This window comes from Chionomys nivalis, chromosome 1 (genome assembly GCF_950005125.1).
Source record: "Chionomys nivalis chromosome 1, mChiNiv1.1, whole genome shotgun sequence".
Taxonomy (NCBI): Eukaryota; Metazoa; Chordata; class Mammalia; order Rodentia; family Cricetidae; genus Chionomys; species Chionomys nivalis.
The window spans coordinates 28632203-28653932 of NC_080086.1; the positions used below are offsets into that span (position 1 = coordinate 28632203).

General features: G+C 51.0%; 1 protein-coding gene across 1 annotated transcript; it reads right to left on the bottom strand.

Moving 5' to 3' along the window:
• Positions 1–1024: 1024 nt before the first annotated feature.
• Positions 1025–21730, bottom strand: Slc6a12 (solute carrier family 6 member 12). Its single transcript, XM_057770295.1, has 15 exons — positions 21636–21730; positions 18052–18281; positions 15180–15314; positions 13716–13856; positions 12882–12969; positions 11559–11691; positions 9927–10061; positions 8328–8431; positions 7899–8023; positions 6705–6817; positions 6175–6312; positions 5391–5493; positions 3314–3414; positions 2769–2939; positions 1025–1636 (listed from the first exon to the last, which is right to left on the bottom strand). The coding sequence occupies exons 2-15, from the start codon at positions 18263–18265 to the stop codon at positions 1493–1495; spliced, it is 1845 nt and encodes a 614-aa protein (XP_057626278.1). The 5' UTR covers positions 18266–18281; positions 21636–21730; the 3' UTR covers positions 1025–1492.

The following is a 21730-nucleotide window of genomic DNA, read 5'->3' on the forward strand; positions in this document are numbered from 1 at the left end:
AAATGTACTACTTTCCTCTGCCACCAGGGGGCAGGAAAGGCTCCATAGTGACCTCACAACAGGAGCCTGGACTCTGCCTCCCAGCATCCAGTTGTAGTGGCAGGGTTTCTAAGAGTCCTCTCTTGGACCTCCTATTTTCTCACTAGCTGTTCCTATGAGGATTAGCAAGGCATAGCAGCCTAGAAGGAGATAGAAGGGGTTGCCAGGAGCCAGGGCAGCTGAAGTACCCAGAATCCACAAATGTTCCTCCTCGAAAGGAGAAGGCTTACAGAGCTGGGTGAAGTGGGGATGCTTGGAGGCTATCTGAATGGAAGCCATGCTGGTCAATCCACGGAGTGTTACTCTGACCACTGGGCATTGTCTCTGAGTTGTGTTTATCGATGCAGCCTTTCTTGGGGGTGGGGTCCTGGGCCCAATGTCATGGGTGCCCTATTCCCTCTCTTCTGAAGGCTCACCATGAACTCATCCACGACCTGCCTTCCTGGAAGCCTCAGAAGCCAGAGTTTATGTGCTGTATGATTTGACAAGTGAGAAGGAATGAATGAGAAGAGACCAGAGGAAACGTGGGTAGGGGAAAGGAGGTGTGTGTGTGTTTGCGTGCGTGCATGCGAACGAGCGTGCGTGTGTGTGTGCACGTGCGTGCGTGCATATGTGCGTGTGTGTGTGTGTGTGTGTGTGTGTGTGTGTGTGTGTGTGTGTGTGTAAGAGAGAGAGTCAGAAACAGAGAGGGGGACAGCTCCTGCCTGCAGACCTACCACCCAGGAAGAGAAGGTTTGGAAAGCTGGGAGAAGTCTGGAAGGTAGAAGAAAGGAACTTGACGAGGTTCATGCCTATTCCAGAGCACCTGCGTGGAGGTGACCACCCTCCCACTCAACAGCTGAAGTGGAGCCAGACAAGGAAGAGGCACATGTGTAGTGGCAGGTGATCCATGCAGGCTTGTTAGTTGGGGCAGGGGAGAGGCTGGAGGCTCAGAGGGCCCGGCACCAGGGCAGTGGAGGGTCTCAGGCTCCGGGCACCAGGGCAGTGAAAGGTCTCAGGCTCCAGGCACCAGGGCAGTGAAAGGTCTCGGGCTCCGGGCACCAGGGCAGTGGAGGGTCTCGGACTCCGGGCACCAGGGCAGTGGAGGGTCTCGGACTCCGGGGACCAGGGCAGTGGAGGGTCTCGGGCTCCGGGCACCAGGGCAGTGGAGGGTCTCGGGCTCCGGGCACCAGGGCAGTGGAGGGTCTCGGGCTCCAGCGAACTGTGTGAACTTGAAAACATCACTTCCTCTGGTTCTTAGTTTTTAATCCAAAAGTCAGGGCTTTGAGTTCAAAGCACATGGCAAACACAGCTTCCTGGAGCCCAGGCAAGAAGGACTGAGAAATGACAAACTGTTCCAATTGAACAGAAGAGTGGCTCCCGGCAGGGGATCCAGAGACCTCTAAGGTCCCAGTAAATGGAGGTAGCCTTGTCCAGGTTCCTGGCTCTTCAGTCGCCTGGCCTCTGGCGCGCCCTACAAGTGTGTCTCCTTCTCCCAGGCAATGAGTTCTCGCTTGACTGGCAAGGGCGAGCAGTTGAGAGCAGAGGTACCATCCTGAGGTGGACGCCGCCCTGGCTGAGGCAGACTGGGGTCCGGGGTGATGAGTCTTTGGATGCGCTGTGGGGAAGAGAAGCGGGGCATTGAAGGAGCATGAGCGAGCGCTGGGGTGAGCGCGAGGATGCTCTTTGTGGATGTGTCCCCAGGCACAAAGCCAGGCACTCGGGGCTAAACGCAGGATGGTTCTAAGATGAAAATGGACATGAGCCGTAACTGAGAGTGTGAACTCCTGGGTTCCAGTTCCGACTAGAATACCTAAACAATCTCAGGTAATCTGCCTAAACTCTTCCATCCCTTTAGCCCCCTCACTTTCCTCATCCATAAAATGGGGGTAGCAACTCCTTATGGTATAGTTCCTTGCACAGGGCAAGTGATAAATGCCACGATTGTCATCACTGTCCTAATTACTATTGGTATATGCCCCGTTAAGTACGTCCCCAGTCATCTGTTGGTTTTGGTATGCCTGTTGGTTTTAGTGTGTTAACCTTCCCCTCATTTCTGGCTATGGATGCAGCTGTGATGATGGGGACTGGGAATCTTGACAACCTCACTGTGACCAGGAAGCAGAAAGCATGTCAATGAAGAGACATACTCAGGCTGCAGGTATGAGGATACAGGAAGAGGCTGAACCCCAGAGGCCTCTCTGCAGCCAAATCAAATGCTAGCTGCCCCCATCTCTGACCTTCTTGATATGCAAGAATTCAAGAAGCTCATTTACTTAAACTACTGTAGATCAGCTCTCTATTACTGTTGGGCAGTCTGACTTTGACAGATATAATTAATGCCTTTATGGGTCGTCAGCAATGGTTTCTTCAAAGGAATCATACCCCAAACTGCACAGGAGGCGTTTGCTGTGCCCCAGTGGAGGCTACAATAAGCAAAGAGGCCAGGAGCCAAGGTATGCTTGGCAGTTTTCCTAGATCCAGGATGCGTGTGTACTCTTTAACACTTCTACATCTGGCTGTTTTTGGTCCTCGTTTTCCCTTAACCATTAAGTAGTTTGTTCCCCACTAGCTGATCTTAGAGATCAGCCTGACGCCTATGAACCTAGGATTGCAGAGTCCTGCTCTTCAAAGGCTTTTAAGGTCTCCATATAGCCCCTGGGCTTTCCTGTGTAGGGAACTGGTGTGTGCTCCTGGCCTAAGCCTCCCTCAAGGGCCTTCTTCACTGGGTCACCTCCACAACCACCTACCTTCTTGAAGGAACCCTGGGTCTGCAGGAGGGTGATGATGATGAAGAGTGGGACACAGGCCATGGAGGAGAAAGCCAAGAGCCATCCAATGAAGTAGCCCCAAGACGGGTACATGTAGACGTTGTTGTATTTGAGAGGTGTGTACTTGCTCAAGGAGAAGATGAAGGTGGCCTAAAAGGGGGAAGGGGAGGATGAGACAGGGGCCACCAAGAGTCCCTCACTGGCTACACCAACAGCCAAGGACAGAGGACCACCCAACCACACTGAGGGGCATCTGAGGTAGGATAGCATCATTGAACCATCAGCCATAGTTGGTGAGCACGGGGGCTAAAGAGTTCAAGGCAGACAGAGAAGGCCTATCAGGAAGAAGTAGGACTGTAAGGGAGGGCTGAGGCAGAAGGAAAACTAGATGAAGGCAGATGGATGAGAGGCCCCATAGAGAACGGAGAGCCGGGGACCAGCCCTCCTGCTCAGGCAGGAAAGAGCCCCCAGATCCCAAGTCCTCCACAGACAAGAGGGAGAAGAGGCAATGGGTAGGTACATACCAGGCAAAGGCCGGGGGTCAGAAAGAGCCAGGAGATCTTCACCAAGGGCCACGGCCGGTATCCAATCATGTCCTCAACGTTGTCATAGAAACGGTCCGCCCCTGTGCCAGCAGAGTTAGTAGGAAGGGTGAGAACCAGAGGTGAAGACAACTTCTTGGCCTTTGGGAAAGATTCCCCATGTCCCCCCAGCCTCCCAGCCACAGAGCAGTGACGGTGGCAGAAGCTTCCCCTCACAAGCTGTTGGGACAATCTGCTGTCCTGTCACACAGCAATATAGAAGCCTAAAGAGCCAATCCCAGCGAATATCCTCACTGACCCACACCACAGAGGGGAGAAAAGCCAGAGGAGTACTGGGAATAGAGCTGTGTGCTGGGTTCCAGACCTGTGCATTCCTCACACTTGCTACTACCAGCTTGACTTGTGCATAAAGACGCTGATTGGCTTTGCTTATGTCTACTCGCACACTGGCCCTCATTTCAGGTGGAACCAGTCTCCTTGGATGTAAAGAACCATTCACTGGTGGCCACATCTGGGGGACTCCTCTAACCCCAGCTCCCTGCCTTCCCACTGGTACTGACACATGAACACCAACCCTTAAAGGAACACAGCATTGACTTTTCTAAAGGCCAAAATTCCAAGCCGAAGCTTGCCAGGAAGCTTCCTCCACTGCCTCAATTGAGCTTGTTAGAGCCTTTGAGTACAAAAGTAGCAGGAGAAATAGGTGGATGTCTAATGCTCGGTGTGGGAAAGTGGGAGTCGGCTCCAAGGCCAGGAAAGGACACCACGGGAAGGCCAGGCGGTGATGGAGGAACCTTTTTATTCAGGCTTTCTCTAAGACCCTAATATGAAGCCGGGCAGTGGTAGCACATGCTTTTAATCCCAGCACTCAGGAGGCAGAGGCAGGTGGATCTCTGTGAGTTCAAGGCCAGCCTGGTCTACAAGAACTAGTTCCAGAACAGGTTCCAAAGCTACAGAGAACCATGTCTCGGTGGGGGCGAGGAGGTGTGAAAGACCCTGGTGTGGGAGGTCCTTCTGTCTATGTGTAGCTTTTATTGGTTAATGAATAAAGAAACTGCTTTGGCCTATAGCAAGGCAGAAGTTAGCTAGGCTGGAAAAACTAAAATGAATGCTGAAAGAAAGAAGGCAGGGTTAGAGAGAAGCCCCGCTTGAGACAGACACCAGAACTTTACCCAGTAAGCCACAGCCTCGTGGCAATACACAGATTAATGAAGACGGGTTAATTTAAGATATGAGTTAGCCAGAAATACGCTTAAGCTATTGGCCAAATAGTATTGCAAATAATATGGTTTCTGTGTGATTATTTTGGTTCTGGGCAGCCGGGAACAAACAAGCAAACTCCTACAAGACCCTAATATGAGGTGCCTACTTATTCTCTCTGCTATGAACCTTGGGACGTTGCACTGTGTCCTTGATCTGTGGAAGAGCCTGCAGGCCTGGAGAGGAGATGGCATCTCCACTTGGTAGCTGTGTAGGCTTAGGCAGTATAGCAGGTGTCCCCAGCCTTCTTTCCACCGCATGAGGCCAATTTGCAGACGTTGCAAAGGCCCGTGACCTGCCCAGTGCAGTGCCCAGAACCCCAACTGTCACTTAGACATTGAGACATTGAGATTGCTACTTAGTGATCTCAGTGCTGTGGGGCCCAGGCCATCCATGGAAGTCATGACGGGACAGTGACCACCTCACTGTAGGAAGGCAATGTGTAACAGCCACGATGGGGGAAACTGCTTTAAAGCATGAGGTCTCTCCGCGCAGTGTTCAGCGTTTAACAAAGCCTGCGTAAGTGGCTTGGCTGTTGGAAAGGGAATGAAGAAATGGGTGTGGGGGGAAGGTGTCAAGTCAAATGGCCTTAAATGTCCCCTCTGATTGAGACAGATGAAGGAAATCTTTTTTGTTCTTGTCTTGACTCTAAGAGAGACATCAGCCTCTTCAGGTCGTGTGTGACATTCCTAGAAGAAGGAATCAGAGCAGCCAGACCAGACTCCCATCCTGGACAGAGCCTGCCCTCATCAGCCCTAGAACACCTTGATCCTGCTGCATAGCCACCTGCCCCACTCACCATATACCCAGCCGATGCAGATCACCTCAAACAAGGAGAGGAAGAGCAGACATATGCCGCTGGAGGCGTAGTAGTCAAAAAGCTGGAAGATGTACATCCCACCCTGCGGAGGAGGAGGGAGCTGAGGCCCAGGGAGGACCAACACCTGCTCCCACAGTGAGGTGTGCTGGCCTGTTCTGCTCAGAAGAAACGTTTGGCAGCTAGCAGGAGTCTGTTCTGCCTGACTCTGCGGTCAGGAACTACCATCAGCCCTGGGACAATAATTTCTGATACCTGCAAGGTGCTGGGGGTGGGGGGAACCTGTGGTGTATTATCTGCCCAGCACCCACTCTTGGGGGAACTGGTACCCCTCAGTCTGTTCCTTGTGGGTTGTGGCAGTCCTCTTCCATACTGAAAACCTAGGGAAGGATCTTAGCCTGAACATTTGTCAAACTCAAGAGAAAGCCTGATTGGCTGAACGGGGAAAGGTACCAGGAGCAGAAACAGCCTTCATTGGGATCACAGAGGGAAATCTGCCTGGAGGCCAAGCGACCTGAGGAAAGGGAGGTGGGACATAAAGAGGAACACACCAGATTCATACATTTAACGGAAGCCAAACTAGCTCCAGACTTTGCCGTCACCTGACCCCGCTCAATGTCCTTTGTTTTAGGGCACTCAGGGTGTGGCGCCCATCACCAGCACTTAGATTCTAGTGAGTGGGACACCTTCAACCTCACAATGAGGGGGCAAAGGAAGTGGGAAAAAATGATTCTGAAAAGTCAGCAGTCCCATGCTACCCTCTCACCTCAGTGACCAGAAGGAGCCCCATCAAGTAGCACACGATCGCGACAGCCAGGATCAGCAGTTCACGCCGCCCTCTCTTCCTGAGCTGCTGGGGAAACATGTCCATGGAGGAGGTCACCAGGCACTCCATACAGACAAACTGTGGGCCGGGAGAGTAAAAGAATGAGACAGCGGTGCAGCCAGGGCACTGCCCCCACGTGATCCCACTACACTGGTATGGGGGCAGGGGCAGGGGCAAGTCAGTTAGTCCCTCAGAGACTGCACCCCAGGGCTAGGACAAATGAAGCTGGACCATACGGTTGGGAATGAGCTTCTCTAGAGCAACTGGGAGAGTGCCCATGTCTAGGGGCAGTCTCAACCCTGAGAGCAAAGTGGCGAGCCCTTTCACAGCAGAGACTCTGGAGAACCCCAAGGAAAAGACTTGCGCCTGAGTGGGGTCTCTGATTCATGGTCAGGGAGAAGGAACATGAAGGAAAGTATTACCAAGAGTAGCAGAAGCTGAAAGGGGGACAAGAGACAAGGGTTCCATACCTGGCTGTCCAGCCCTAGAAACAGGAGCATGAGGAAGAAGAGGCAGGACCACAGCGGGGACAAGGGCATCATCGTCACGGCTTTGGGGAAGGCAATGAAGGCCAGACCAGGACCTGCCGGGCACACAACACAGCTCTCTGAACTTCAGATCACTTGCTACCTAAAGAGGAGCCCTCTCCTTAGCACCGTGTGCTGCCAGAAGTTCCTGGGAACATCTGCACACGTCTCCACATCCTTGAGAGGGGCAGTGAGTGTCTGTGTGCTGTTAGTATCTAGGTGTATCTGTGAATTTCTGTATGTGCATAGGTGTCTGGAAACTCATGTCTGTGGGGATCACCTGCGAGCTTTTGTGGGCCTCTGTGAAGGTTTGTGGGCCACCGTGAGCGTTCATCTACAACTGTCTATGAACCTTACAGGGCCTGTGAGAGTCTATGGCCATCTCTAAGCATCTGTGTGCATCTGTCAGTGTCTGTGTATGCCTCAATTTTCTGTGAGCACCTATGTGAATCTATGAGCATCCATGAGTGCGGACTTTGATGATTTTATGTGCTTTTGTGCTCATTTATGAATGTTCAAGTTTGCGCGTGTATGTATGTGAATTTATACATCTGATTCTTTGTGAATGACTAAATACACCTGTGTTTTTCTGTGAGCATCTGTGAGTGTGCACATCCAAGACCTCTGTGTGCCTGAGTGTGTCAATGAGTGTGTACTTCTGTGATCTGTGTGTGTCTCTGTGTGTCTGTGAGTGTGTACTTCTATGATCTGTGTATCTCTGTGAGCATCTGTGAACATCTGTATGAGTCTTGAACATTTTTAGTACATGCTTGTGAGCACCTATGTGTTCCTATGAGCACTTTTGGGCATCTAGAGCAGTTGTGAGCTCTGTGTACAGGCATGTGGGTGGTATGTTTAAGGAAAGTAAGTTCATTCTATGCTCTTCCCTGGGACAAAGCCTCATGTATGCTTGTGTTCCCTATCTCTCCCTCCCTCTTTTTCTCCCTCCCTCTCCTCCTTTCTTCTATTCCACACATCTAGAAGCTTTATTTATGCCACACAATCCCCATACCCCAAGTTAAAAAGGCCCCTAGCCCTGGTTTCTGGGACACTTCCCTCTCTGTAAGACAGGTCTTGTTCTCCGACTCTCCTTCCCAGAGTCCCAAGAAAACTGTGGGTGTGGAGAGTGTCCCCTACCTGACTCAGCCACTTCAGAAATGGGTATTCCCTGCTCTTGAGACATGAAGCCCAGGATGGAGAAGACGACAAACCCAGCCACGAAGCTGGTGGCACTGTTCAGGAAGCAGAGGGCTATGGAGTCCCTGTGGGGATAAAAGAAGTCAGGGAGAGAAGGGGAAGAAAGGAGAATGGAGAAGAGAAAAGGCAACCCAAGAAGGAGAGATTGAAAGGCAGAAGGTGTCAGAGGAAGAGAGATGAAGAAACCCAGAGGGAAAATGAGAAGCAAGGAGCGTGATATAGAGAAAGACAGACACACCAGACGTCAGGAGAAGAGGGGACCAGCAAAGGGGTGGAAGAAACTGGGCCTTGGGAAGGTGTCCACACAGGTACTGCTCAGCTCCCCAAGAGGCAGCATTGCCCGTACCTGCCCACCCCGGCGGCTCTCACCTGTAGCAGTTGTTGTGGTACTTGTTGTAGCTGCCCAGGGCTGTCAGGCACCCCTGGCAGATGGCAAAGGAGAAGAAGATCTGGGTGCCTGCATCCATCCACACCTATGTGAGGCCCAAGAAAGTGGTAGAGGCAGCGAGGGCTTAGAGCTGTGGTAGGCAGGACACAGCTCCCACTACAGCACATCTCGTGCCTGCATCCTGCTCCCCCGTAACCCACAGCCACCTTCTCACGGGCAGCACCCATCTTCAGTTTGGCTCTGAGTACTCAGGAAGCATCAAGGGCGCATGGGCTGCTTGTTCCCTAGGTAGCGTGTACAGACCCAGGGGGACCTGGACCTGGCACAGTGGGGTTCCTGCCTTCCTTCAGTGAGTCTGTCTGCATGGCACCCTTTGAACTGTGACCTGGCACACACGCTCCCTCATCAAAATATAAAGAAATCCACCAAGACTTCTTGGCGGAAGCAAAGAACGTGCTGGGACAAGTCCTAGAGAAGGAAATGCAAATGGCCAAGACATCCATGAGAAAATGCCCAGCCCCACCCATAGTGAGCAATAAAATAAACCATAATGTGATAAGTGATACTACTGGTTCTACAGCGCTACCAAAGAGTCAAATAAATTAAAACGCCTGGTGTTGTAGTGCTGGCTGGAGGTACCGAGTTCAATCCCTAAAACCAGGTTAAAAAGTCAGGCACGGGGTGTGCACTTGTAAGCCCAGTGCAGATTCAGGAGCTCCCTGGCCAGGCAGCCTAAGTCCCAGGCTGGTGACAGGCACAGAAGTGGGTGAGGAGTAACCAGCCCTCAGATGGAAAAATATTCAGAAAAACAAATTGTACCTGTCCTAATAAGGACCAGCTCTTTCTGAGCACTGCTGCCTGTATGGACATAATGGAACGGCTATTTCTAAAGAGCTGAAATTATGGTGTTATGAGAAATCGAGAGAGAATTTAACATGCTTGGTAAGATGAACTTCGGTCAGACACACATACTGCACCGTTTCTAACATAGATCTGAGAGTCTGTGCCTCTGGTGTTGTGGACAATCACCCTCAGATACTGATAGACTGTGTCTATTTAAAAGTAGGCGTCACCTCAGAGTCTGAGGCCAGGGGTCAGGGTCCAGCAGGGCAGGGAGATGGTCTGTTTGCTCCACTGGGCTACCCTCAGCAACAGAAGGTACTTAGCTATTAAAAGAGGCCCTCGGGATATTTTTGCTGAATAAATTATGTTTGGAGGGGATATTACACAGATGCTGAGGTGAATTTAAAGGTGAATGCATTTAAAGGTGAATTTAATGACATGGAAAAGGCTCATAATATAATTTAAGTCAAAAGGATCTATTTCTCTAAATGAAATTATCTCAGCTGTGTTCACACATGCACACCATGGGGGTAGGGAGGTGAGAGGAAGTACACTAATAGTGGTGATGGGATTTCTAGAGCCTTCCATTCGTTTCTCACAGTTTTCTACGATATCTAATTCTTCTTCAGGCTACAACTGTTTCTTTTAAACCAAAGGAAAATTAATAGAAGACTTTGGAAGCACAGTATAGTCTGGTGAGGACACATCTCAGGTAACAGTCCCCTTGGGGTTCCCACCTGGGGGTCCTTGAGGCGGAGCAAGTCTGGCTTCAGGTAGAAGACAATGCCCTGGTAGGCTCCAGGAAGGGTGACACCCCGGATGAGAAGAATAATCAGCATCAGGTAGGGGAAAGTGGCTGTGAAATAAACAACCTGAAGGGAAAGCAGACCAAAGTCACTGCTGGCATGGATACCCAAAGGCGGGAGGAGGGGGTGGCAAAAGGGGAGGCAGGGAGTCACCACCATTGTCCTGCCCCACCTCCACTGGTCCCCAGGCCGAGCAGATAGCCAACACATTCATCACTGGAACTCAGACCTCAGACTTCACACAGCTGCTGGCGAGCACATGCAACATTCCACACCTCCCCTTACACATTCCAGTGGCTCTGACTCCCCAGCAGCGTGATACACACCACCAGCAGGAAGGGGACGAGGGGAGAGAGCAAGCCAGGAAGATGGGGGAGGAAGACGCTCCCAGGCCACAACCTTTCAAAGACACCTTTAAGTCCAGAACCTGGCCCCCTCCATCCACCATCCTGGGTACCCTCCCCAAACCTCTGAGTGTGGGTGCCCTTCCAGGAGAAAGGTGACCACACTTGTCTGGCAAGCTGAGGCCAATTCATACTGTACTTTTCCAGGTCATGGCTGGGGCAGCCCATTGGCCTAAGCATCCTAGAGACTCCAAAGGGACTCCATGCCGCCCTGACCTTCTCGTGTCTGTCACTGTTAACATCTTCATCACTGTCGTTGCCTTTTCTGACCACAGCCCAAGGAATGAGGTGAAATGTCTCTGGGAGGCTCACGCGTTTGAACACTCGGTTCCCAACTAGCAGTACTACACTGGGAAGTTTTGGGACTGTGTATGGGACAAGGGCCCTTAACTGTGAGATGGGCATTGTTACAACCCAGCTCTGCTTCCCATCCAAACCCTTGGCTTCCTGGTCAGCATCATGTAATGACCATCCGCCTCCAGTTCCCACCACCACAGGACACTCTCCACCAGGACTGAATTCTCTCAAACCCCAGGCTGAAATCAACCTGCCCTCCATTACGGCGCTTCTCAGTCCAGGCGCAAGGGCAACCAGAACATTCGGAACCTGCTGGTTTTGATTTTGAAAAGAGTGAGCCATCACTCCCAGTTCTCTGGACTGGAAATGATGCCCAGGTCTGAAATCTCGCTACAGAACAAGTCTTAACTTAAGCACTTTCACTGATGGGCACTGACCCCCAAGATGACTCTGTTTGTTAATGGATATGGGAACTTTTCTTCGTGTATCCTTTAAATACAACAGGCAAGTCATAAGAATATGTGGCCCCGTCACACACAATGGAGAGAGATACACGGACGCACACAGGCGAAGAAGAGTAGGGGCCAACTCCCCCCATCCCATAATTGCTGGCAGCTTGGAAACGTGGGACTCTCCTGGTTTATTCTGTTCTAAATATTGCTCAGATAAGCAGGTCTTTAGAATCCTGTTGCTGGGGAAAGGTCTCCACTTGTATTGAGTTAAACCCTGTTCCTGCAACTTTACCTCTTCTTATGTATATCTCTCTCCAACTGCTCTTTGGTTCTGCTCTCCTGAGGGGCCCTCTCAAGTTCTCTGAGGACTCTGTGAGTGTAAGCACTCCTAAGGAGCCAGGGTAGCTTACCTTGCCCGTGGACTTGACCCCCTTCCAGATACAGAAGTAGCAGATGATCCAGGCAAGCAGGAGGCACAAGGCCAGCTCCCAGCGCAGGGACCCCAGGTCGTGGATGCCCGATGTAATACCCAGAACCCGTCTCCTAAGGGATTGGGAAAAATAAGTGATGAGTTGGAAGACCAAAGGGGACAATCTGCCTCTGTCACCAAGTCTCCTGAATCAGAGTTGGCCCAAAGGATGACAATCCCCGGGGCTTCCACACCCCTGCCCTCCCCAACCTCCTCCATAGCAATGCCACGTTCCCACCTGTGGTCTAGTTAAAAGACCAAATCACTGTAATCCCACAGGTATCTGTGTCTTTCTAACTTATCCATGCTTCTCCATTGCACAGAGAGATAAAGAAAGTGAAGGTGCTGAAATTGGGAGTGGGTGATGGAGAATAGACACGGCCTTGGCACAGGATCAGAGGGAGGTGATGGAAGCAAGCCACCATCTAAAGATGAAGGTGGAGGTGTGCACACATGGGAGAGAGTAAGATAATGCAGAAAGGGCAGGTGGGAGGACAGGGGTAGACAGGTGAGTGCTGAGTGTGTGCAGGGTGAACCAGTGTGAGGGCACAGATAGACCATGAGGAGAAGCAGGTCATGCAAGCGGCCTGTAGAGATGGAGGTGCACACCGTCCTGCAGGAGGGAGAATGAGGAACACATTTCTGTGGCAAAAACACTAGTCAGTGCCAAGCTACCCACTGGATACCAGTGCGCCCAGCTCAGAAGAGACGCACACAGCTGGCTGCCAGGAGATGATAAAGGTGGTTTCCATCACCCTGTGGACAGGTGTCCAGGGATGTGTGGGTACTGCTGGATTGTGGGGATGGCATAGGACAGCCATGAGAATGAGCAGATGGCATAGGAGAATGAGCGGAGGCAAATGGGAAAATTCAAGTTTACAGACATGTGAGGGCTCGGGGGTAAGTGTGAAGGTATAGACAGGAAATCAAGAGTGAATGTGAAGGTTCCCTTATCCCTCAGCGTTATGGATCTCAGGGGGCAGAGGGTCGGTAATGCTAGAAAGCATGCAGAGTCTAAAGCAGGCATCAGCTTTCAAACCCTTATGGTAAGTATGAAGGTGCAGATAGGCCATCAAGGCAGAATGTGAAGGTTCTCTCATCTCTAAGTGATACAGGTCTGGGTGACGGGTGAAGGATGGGTGATGCTGGAAGACTGCACAGAGTCTTAAGTATGCACCACCAATGTTCAAGTTTGCGCAGTCCAGACATCCAGGCTCCCTGTGCTTAGGATCCCTGGCATATCACAGCCAGGTCCAGGACCTACTCCCAGAATTCCATGACAGGTGAGGTGAAGTTCTCAGAGTGGCTCGCTGCTGTGGCTGCCGAGTGGTTCAGAAAGTCCACGCAGTGCTCTGTTGGGGACAAGGTTAGGATGGCCATCAGTTAGGGACCAGATGAGTACAGATGCCCTTGCACTTGCCCTCTGACCTTGCGACCAGATCTTCCCACCATTTCTAGGCCCAAGAGTTTCCTTGGGAGCCAGGATATCAGTGGGACCAGCTCCTCTTCCCTGTAGAGCCTGTGTCTGCTGTCCTTGCTCCCAGTGAGTCTGCCCACTCCTATGAATGCCCTGACATCAACCAGACCAATACAGAGCACAGACATGCACAGCCCACATGGGAAGTTCCCGTCAACCACCTGCCCTTGGCCTGCCCATTGTCACCCTACAAAGAACATAGTCCCTGCGCTGGAATTCTCAAGGTGGTCTCAAGGTGGGCTCTTTCTTCTCTCGTTTCTCTATAATTGCTACATCCCTTTTCTCACCCATCAAGGTGAATTCTTGTTTTGTTGATTAATCTATCTCTATCATAGCCAGGCCAGACAGTCTGGGGTCCTATCACCCCTTACTCAGCTTTGACAGGGTGTTCGATGTGAGAAGTACCCAAGAACTTTCGCTAAATGGAGGCATGCCGTGGTCGCATGACAACCCCATGGATTCCGCCGGGGGTCTACAGCTACACAGAAGGACCAGCCAGTAGAACTGACGGCACAACCCACACAGCTCCGTATAGGGCAGGGTCTATGATGCCCTCTGTCACAAGCCACCATGGGCCAACTTCATGGGCAAGGCCCCATGGCAGGGCGGACACACACATACCTGTGTTCCAGGAGTTGCTGCACGTTGTCCAGGGCAGCTCCCAGGTGAAGGAGCTGAACAGGTAGAAGAGAGCCCAGGCAAGGATAATGATGTAATAGATGTTCAAGTAAGACTCAATGACCACAGATGCCATGCCAATGCCTTCGGGAGCAAAGAGAGTCAAAGAAATCAGCATAAACAGAAAAACCAAGTCACATGGGTTCGGCCGGTCACATGTGCTCCTACGCCGAACTTCACAGAAGGGCATCTTAAGGACAGTGGTTAAATTCGTTATCTTACATATCCTCCCATTTCAGCGATAACACTTCCTCCCCATTCCTTTCCCTTCTCCTCCATCTCTAACGCTATCCCCATCTCTAATTCTCCCTGTCTGCCTTTTCTACTTTTCTATTACCATCATGTATTACTTGCAAAATGAAAAGTGGCAAAGCAGGAAGGAGCAGGGCGAGCTTGGCAAGAGCAGCAGAAGCCAGTGGGGAAGAGCTACCCTGGAGGAACTCGGTCTCCTCGGTGGAAACACACTGTGGAAATTCTCACGGCGCCCTTAGCTGCAATGCATTACTGGGCTGGAGACCCAGTAAGGGTCTTCTAAATACTGCAAGAAACCAGCTTATGCCCCAGGAGGTGCAGCTTGCAACCAGTCTCATCTTTCCCCAGTGTTTGGTCAGGCAGCCTTCTCAGGAGCCAGGGAACCTAGTTTTTATCAGACACACTCCATCTGTTCAAATAATCCAGGTAGCATGGTCCTTCAGGAACTAGCATGAGGAAAGATCTCTCTCTGCATCTTAAGTGTAAGGGATGTCTCAGAAGCAAGGGGGCTCAGGGCTCTCCATTGCGGCTCGGGGATCTGGCCAAGCCACTAAAGGAGGCTGGTGAGAAACCCCCAGCTGCTGTGTCCGCCACCACAGATCTCCAGAGAAGAGCGAGCATGCTGCCCATAGTAGAGGCGAGAAGAAAAGAGCACAGGAGGCCCTGGTTCAAACTCTCAGCTAATGGTGCCACTTCATTTATCTGTAGAATGAGGTCAATGAAGTGATGAGCAGCCTGGGTAATGGGACGCACACAAAGTGCTCACGTGAACACTGGCACAGCCAGGCTCCACAGAGGTCGGCTGTCGCCGTCAGCAGGGTTCCTGTCCTTATGCCCTCTGAAGCCTGTTAGGGTCATGACATAGAGTCAGAGACATACTTTCCCTGGGTCAGATGAAAGTTAAGGTTCAGGTTCCTGACTGCGTCTTCCAATATCCACACCTCATTTGGTACCTATAAGTCTGTACTGTTTCTCTTGACACATCCTTCTCCCTGGTCATCTAAGCTTTGGGCCCCAGGAAGCTTAAATCATGCAGCACAGGACAGGATAGCGTGGCGAGTGGGCCTGGGGACAAGAAAGCAAGAGCAGCGACAACAGTAGAGGCAGGGCAGGATGGTGAGACCAAAAACTGAAAAGGGGAAGGTTGGCGCTCACCTTGGAGGAGGGGACAGATCTTCCTCCAAGCAGTAACGCTCCCCTGGCTGCTGTACTGGCCCAGTGCCACCTCCAGGAAGAACACTGGGATTCCACAGCTGAAGAAGAAGATGAAGTAGGGGACAAAGAAAGCTCCTGAAAGGGAAAAAAAGGCAGAGTCTGAGCCACTTGCTGCTCAGGAACTCGAACTCCCCTCCAGCATCTCTACCCTCAGCCTCCTTCCTCACACACCTAAGGCCCATGGTGTCTCCCCCTGCCTAGCTGCATGCTGTCAGGGATACCCAGAGATGATTCTGACATGGGCCCCAGGTAAGGCAGGCAAAGTGCTGTGGGACAATGATCTTATACCCTCAATTTAATAAAACTCTGATTGGCCAGTAGCCAGGCAGGGAGTATAGGAGGGGTGACCAGAACAGGAGAATTCTGGGAAGAGGAAAGAAGTCTATAGTTGTCACTCAGACATGGAGGAAACAAAATGAAAATGCCTCGCTGAGAAAGGTACCAAGCCACCTGGCTAACACAGAAAATAATTATGGGATAAGATGTAGGATTTAATAGCTAATAAGAAGCCTAAGCTACTAGGCCAACCAGTTTATGATTAATGTAGACCTCTGTGTATTTCTTTGGGACTGAACAACTGCGGGACCTGGTGGGACAGAAACTTCTGTCAGCAAGGAGAAAGAAGTAAATCTTAAGACAGATGCTCCAATAAATGAACTAGTTACTATGCTTTACAAATCAAATCACATATTAGTTTGAAAGAAAAGCATGTGTTCTGTTTAATTTGACAGGCTTAGTAAACCATCAAGATGGCTACATTTCAGAAATAAACAGACAAAGCCAGTTGGAAGCTCTCTTTGCTCACCAACACTTTTCAGAGGACTTTCCTCCATCCCAGAGTCTGTTTGCTCTGCCTGCCTTGCAGCAAACCCTACAGGGAGCCGGGGAGCTGCTGCTGAAGCATTATCTCAGCCCAGAGGTCCCTCCTGGGAAGAGAATTCTTGCTTATCTGCATATTAGCACTTCGTTGGCGCTTTCTGTATCGGACCCTCTTCTAAACTGCAGCAGCATAGAACCCTCGCAAGCCAGCCTCCCACCAGGGAGATACTGTTGTCACCTTTACAGATGAGAGAGCGGGTATGAAACTGGCTCTGGCCACAGTGTGGGGAACCCTCGGCTCACTGCTTTCTCCTGAGCTTCCGGCACATCAGCACCCTCAATGTCCTCTCCTCCAAGGGGCTGATCTAATCCTAGCCCGAGAACACTGCCTGGCCACAGCCTCCTGGTGTGTCCCCATCTGTGTACCTAAGCAGCCTGACAGTGTCCACGGGGACCTTAGCCAATACGGGGATTCAGTTGGAGGTCATTTTAGACTTTCTCTCCCTCTGCTCGGATCTACCTTAGGCAATGGCCCGGCCACTGACTCTTCCCTGAACCACAGAGCCAGAAATAAGACTTACAGAAGGCTCTCTCCTGGATGAGGCATTTCTTAAGGGTGGCTAAGATTAGTGGTTCCCCTCTCTCACAACCAGAGATGAGCTTATACTAATACGTTATTATCTTTCTGCTCTTTTGAGAGGCCATTTTCTCTGTAGAACTATGTTTATTAACCAATAATCAATGAATCTCTCTACATATTTTAATAAAAGATGAATTTCCATCCAGTAGTGCCTGTGGTCAGGGGGACATGAGTCCTGTTATCACAGGGAGTTAGAAGAACAATCCTAGCCTAAAGCAAAACAATGACATTTGGGTTCATCTGTGACGTCATGTTCCCACATAAATCTATTCCCATCTTGTTTAGAATAAGGAAAGAACTAACTCCTGGTACTTATAATTTTTCATAGAACCCCCAAAAACCAGTGGCTCCAAGATGAAAGCCAAGATGCCTCATTTGGTCCCTCATATTAAAGCTGAGAGAAAGAAAGGTGAGGTGGGGAGCCAGTCTGCTCAGTCGTAGTCAGTCCCTGGTAGCCTTGGAAAAACGCTTCCAAAAACATTTGGATGTCAGACCCCACCATGCTCAAGACTCTTCTATGAAACTGTATAGTCTAAATGCAGGAACCATCCATGACTTCCAACTCACTCACCTTAAGATGTACTACCAAGGGAATGACAGGAAAAGACTGTGTACTCTTAGTACAGATGCAACTTTTTTAAAACCATTTTTGATCCACAAGAGGGTGCCTCCATCAAAGTCTAACCTGTGTCAAAGGGTTGGACACACCTGCTAGATATTCTTCAGGTAAAATATAAATAGGGTTTAGAACACTTTTCTAAACAGTGATTATCTCTAGTGCGTTTCCTCTTCCTGGAACAGTTCTGATATGATAATAAGAATACACCACTTCTGCAAGAACTACCTTCCAGACCCAAGAATGAATCCCATTGGTCACAGAGGGTCCCTCCTCCGCCTTCTTCACGTCTGCTCAGATGTCGCCCAGGCTCCCTCTGTCTTCTCCCTACCGTCATCCTTGTCACTCAGCTTGTAACCATGACATCTGCAGCTTTCACCAGAATGTAGCACACAGACCAAGTTCTGGCATCTAGAACAGAGCCTTGGCTCATGAGAGGCCTGCAGTCACGGGAGTTGAATGAATGAATGAATGAATCCCGTTAGCCACTATCATCCGTCAGAGGTAATGCCGAAGCTAAGAACCCAGGCCCCATGTTTCTGCTTTTTGACTCACCTAAGTCTCACAGAGTCCTGGATATCGTATCACCCCCAGTTCAGAAAGAGGGATACTGAGGCTAGAGATGGAACCTTCGAGATTCATGGCGGCCCCCTTCCATTGACCACACTTCCGGAGAAGGAGTGGCGCTGCTGGCCGGGCCCAGAGCTCCCCACCGCACCACCTGAACATGAACTCACCACCTCCATTCTTGTAGCAGAGATATGGAAACCTCCAGACATTGCCTAGCCCAATGATCTCCCCAGCCACTGACAGCACAAACTCCATCTTGTTGGTCCATTGGCCTCGATCCTTCACCTGGTCCTTGCCTTTCTGGTCCATCATCTCTCCCTCCTCGGGGACACAAGAGACCATAGGATACCCATCTTCATGGACTGCAACTTTCCTGTCCATGCTGGATAGGGAGCCCCTGTAAGGTAAGGCAGGACTGTGAGAGGCACTAACGTGGGAAGGAGAGAAAAGGGTCTGTATACACACACACACTGCACACCCATCTCCCCTCACCCTGATCTCTCCAGCCCAGCTTTTCCGTTGGAATATTACCTTTCTTCCCAAGCTCTTGATGGCATTTATACCTAGAGTGATACTCTGCTCTCAGAGCTATGAGGTTGGGAAACAGATTCTAGCTTGCCAAGTCTTCAGCCGACAAAGCAATGAACGAAGCAGGTTTTCAGGGGTCAGAGACTTACCGGACACCACCCAGGGTAGAGCTGTGATTAAAACCCCATCCCTGAGAACCTTATAGCTCAAATCCCTTTTGGTCTTTATAACCTGCCACCATCCCTGCCGGCCCCTCTCTCCAGATCGCCAGTATACTGCGATTAACAGCAACCTTGTCTCTGTCCTCCGGACTAGAAGGGCTCAAAGGCTGCTCAAAGGGTGCCGGGGTTAAAGGGCAGGTGCAACGGAGGTGGCTCATGGGGTTTTCCTGAGCTGTTAGGATCGATGGAGACCTGGTAAACATGGGAGCTGGCTCAATGTGGGTTCTGATTGGGAGGGAGGGAGGAGGTGGGGCCTCTAGGCAAGGCCAGATGAGGATAGGATTGGCATCAGAGCCAGCTGCAGGCCTTCAAGGAAAGCTGTTTCTTTGTATGTCTGTCCTGAGAAAGGTTAGGAATTCTGGGGCCAGGAGGGGTCGCTTGGATGGTGGTCATTTCAAGATGACCGCAAGATACTGAATGCCTGGCTCGTACAAGGACAGTCAGTCTGGCAGGAGCTGCCTATTGTGGCTGTTGCCGTTCCCTCCCCCCTGAAAAGTCCAGCATTCCCCAAGCTTCCATAAGCCACTGTCTGTTTTCTGTCCCCTTTGTCTGTTTGTCAATTGCCAGGAGGTAAATTTTGCATTTGGAACCCATGGTTGTTTTCTCATCCCTCCCTCTATACAGCTGATCACGCTGAGGCCCCTACTGGCCCTGCTCCCAGGGGTATGCCAAGGAGGCAGAACCTAGACTGTCAGGAAGGCACTGTTTATTGCCCCTCACCTCCAGGGCCACTCTGAGAGTCAAATGACCAGGTCTACCAAGCACTCTGTACTCCTCCCGGGCTCTGAGGAATCACAAGGGAGTCTTTTTATGAAGGACGACTCTGTTTATTTGTTGGTCCTTTTAACCCAGGCAACAGCCCAAGCTCAGGTCCGTTAGAAAGGCGTGGGCAGCGGCCCTAGAGTTGTGGAAAATTTTGAAGGTGATTTGGAGGGTGCAGGCTATCCCAGGAATGAGAAAGCAAGGCAGAGTGAGGTTCTGGAATTGGGATAGACTCAGAGTTTCTTAACTGCAAGCTCCGTGTAGGAACAGGATAAGGGGAGGCACTAGCCTCAGACACAAGGGAGGAGGAGGAGGCAGGGAGGGAAGGAGGGAGGGGCTCCAGGCTGCAGAACCAGAGTCCACGGGTGTTCCGTCCCAGGGGAGCAGCCAGGAAGGCCTGAACCCAGACAGAACTGAAACTGTGACACCCTGCCGAGTGGCCCCTGAATCATTTCCAAATGATAAATGATAAACAAAGGGCTAACGGAGGAGCCAGAAACACCGCCACAGAAGCCCCAGACAGCAAGCCAAGTTCACCCAGATTTGCTAATTACAGTAAGGACAGGTCAACATTTGGGTCAAGATGAGTCTAAAGACATACCGTTCTTAGTATCCACCATCAGACCTCATCCTGACGGGCTCTAAATTACTAATACTATTGGACTCCCATTACAGGTAAGAAAGCGAGGCTCGAGGTGGAGAATGACACCTGACACGAAGCTCATGCTCAGTTAAGTGGATCCCCAAGGGCTGACCCAATTGACCAAGATGACACGTGGTGGTGCGGGGTCCTGCTTGTGACTTTGGTAAATAATGCCTCCTCCCTAAGCCTTAAATCTAGAAGACAGAATGAGGGGCATTGGCAGAGCAGAGAGTAAAGCTGGAGAGATGTGTAAAAGACCACAGCAGGCTCTTTTCAAGCCAGGGCTAGCTGGGCTCAGAGCAAACCCCAAGGGAGCTGGCAAAAGACAACCCTCACTCTCTCCAGACCACCGGAAGCTATTGCAAGATGACGATGACCTCAGGAGCTAGAGGGGAAGACGTGGTGGGGAGGGGAGCAAACGAAAGAATGAATGAATGGAGGAGAGCAGGGTCAGGGTAGCGAACCCAGAGCCCAGTTCAGGCCTGAGGCCAAGCTTTACCAAGGAGGAGAAGGAAAAAGAGAACCTGAGATGATGAATGGCCAAGGGCATGAACTTTCTATAGATAAGAGATTGGTGCTGGAGAGATGGCTCTGCCATCTTCTAGAGGACCTGGGTTCAATTCCCAGCACCCACATGGTGGCTCACAACTGCTTATAACCTCAGTCCTAGGGGATCCCTCTTCTGGCTTTCTCAGGTACCAGACATGCATGTAATGTTCAGACATACCTGCAGACAAAACCATCCATATATGTAAAAATAAACCAATAAAAATTCTTCAAAAGGTTTTTGAGAGGAGCATATATCATAAATAAGAATGGGAAACCGAGGCAGAAGAATGAAAGCAAAGGCACACAAGAGGAGAGGGGCCAGAGCCACTGTGAGTGGAGGGAAAGAGGCCGAAACCACAGCACTGGACATTTAAGTTAGACTCGGGGAAAAAATGTCCAGGAGGACATTAGCCATAAAAACAAGCTGCACAGAGACCTCTCTTTTATTTTATTTTTATTACTTATGAAAGCACAAGGACCAGTAAGACAGCACACGCCTGAGCTCTCCAGAACTTGGGGTAGAGGCAGGATGGGTAAATCACAGATCAGACCAGCTCTATGGTCAGAGTCTGCCTCACAAAAACAACAGCTCCACCCCCACGGTGCCCTTTCACCTCTAGTCCTTTCGCTAGGAATGACTCAGTGACAGCAAAGATGACCTGTTCCCCTTCGCAAGCTCTGGTACCTGCTGCAGCTCTGGGTCTATACAGGCTGTCCAGACTGGGGCAGGCTGGGGCAGGCTGGGAGCAGGGGAGGGACTTCAGCACACTCGGGTGCCCTTGAGCATATCCTGGGCTCTGTCTTCAAAGGACTAGAATGTGCTGTCTTAACGCTCTTCTTAGAGCTACGCGCGGCAGGTTAGACAGAAGCCCTCTCTGGTTCTAGGAGGCGCTCCAGAAATCCTGCCTGCCCACACAAACTGCTAGGCATCTTCACTCCCAATCCCAGCACAGAGAGACCCAGCCCCGCTCCAGCCCATACCCACATACCAGCACCCACCCCTGCACGCCCTGGTGCCATTCCGTCACGTCCCTTTGCACACACATACCTGTGTGCATGGCCCCAAAGCCTGGCTCCTCGTAGCCCTTCACACCCGGTAGGCAGCTGGGCTCTGTAGTGGCAGCCCACATCTTCCCAGTCCCC

Bases quoted from the DNA above. Each gene is read 5' to 3' on its own strand.
- Slc6a12 (XM_057770295.1), bottom strand. From the start codon at position 18,265: ATGGACAGGAAAGTTGCAGTCCATGAAGATGGGTATCCTATGGTCTCT. The intron at 12,970-13,715 runs GTATGTGTGTGT...TGTCCCCAACAG, and splicing joins CAGCAACTCCTGGAACACAG to AGCACTGCGTGGACTTTCTG. The intron at 8,024-8,327 runs GTGAGAGCCGCC...TTATCCCCACAG, and splicing joins TACCACAACAACTGCTACAG to GGACTCCATAGCCCTCTGCT.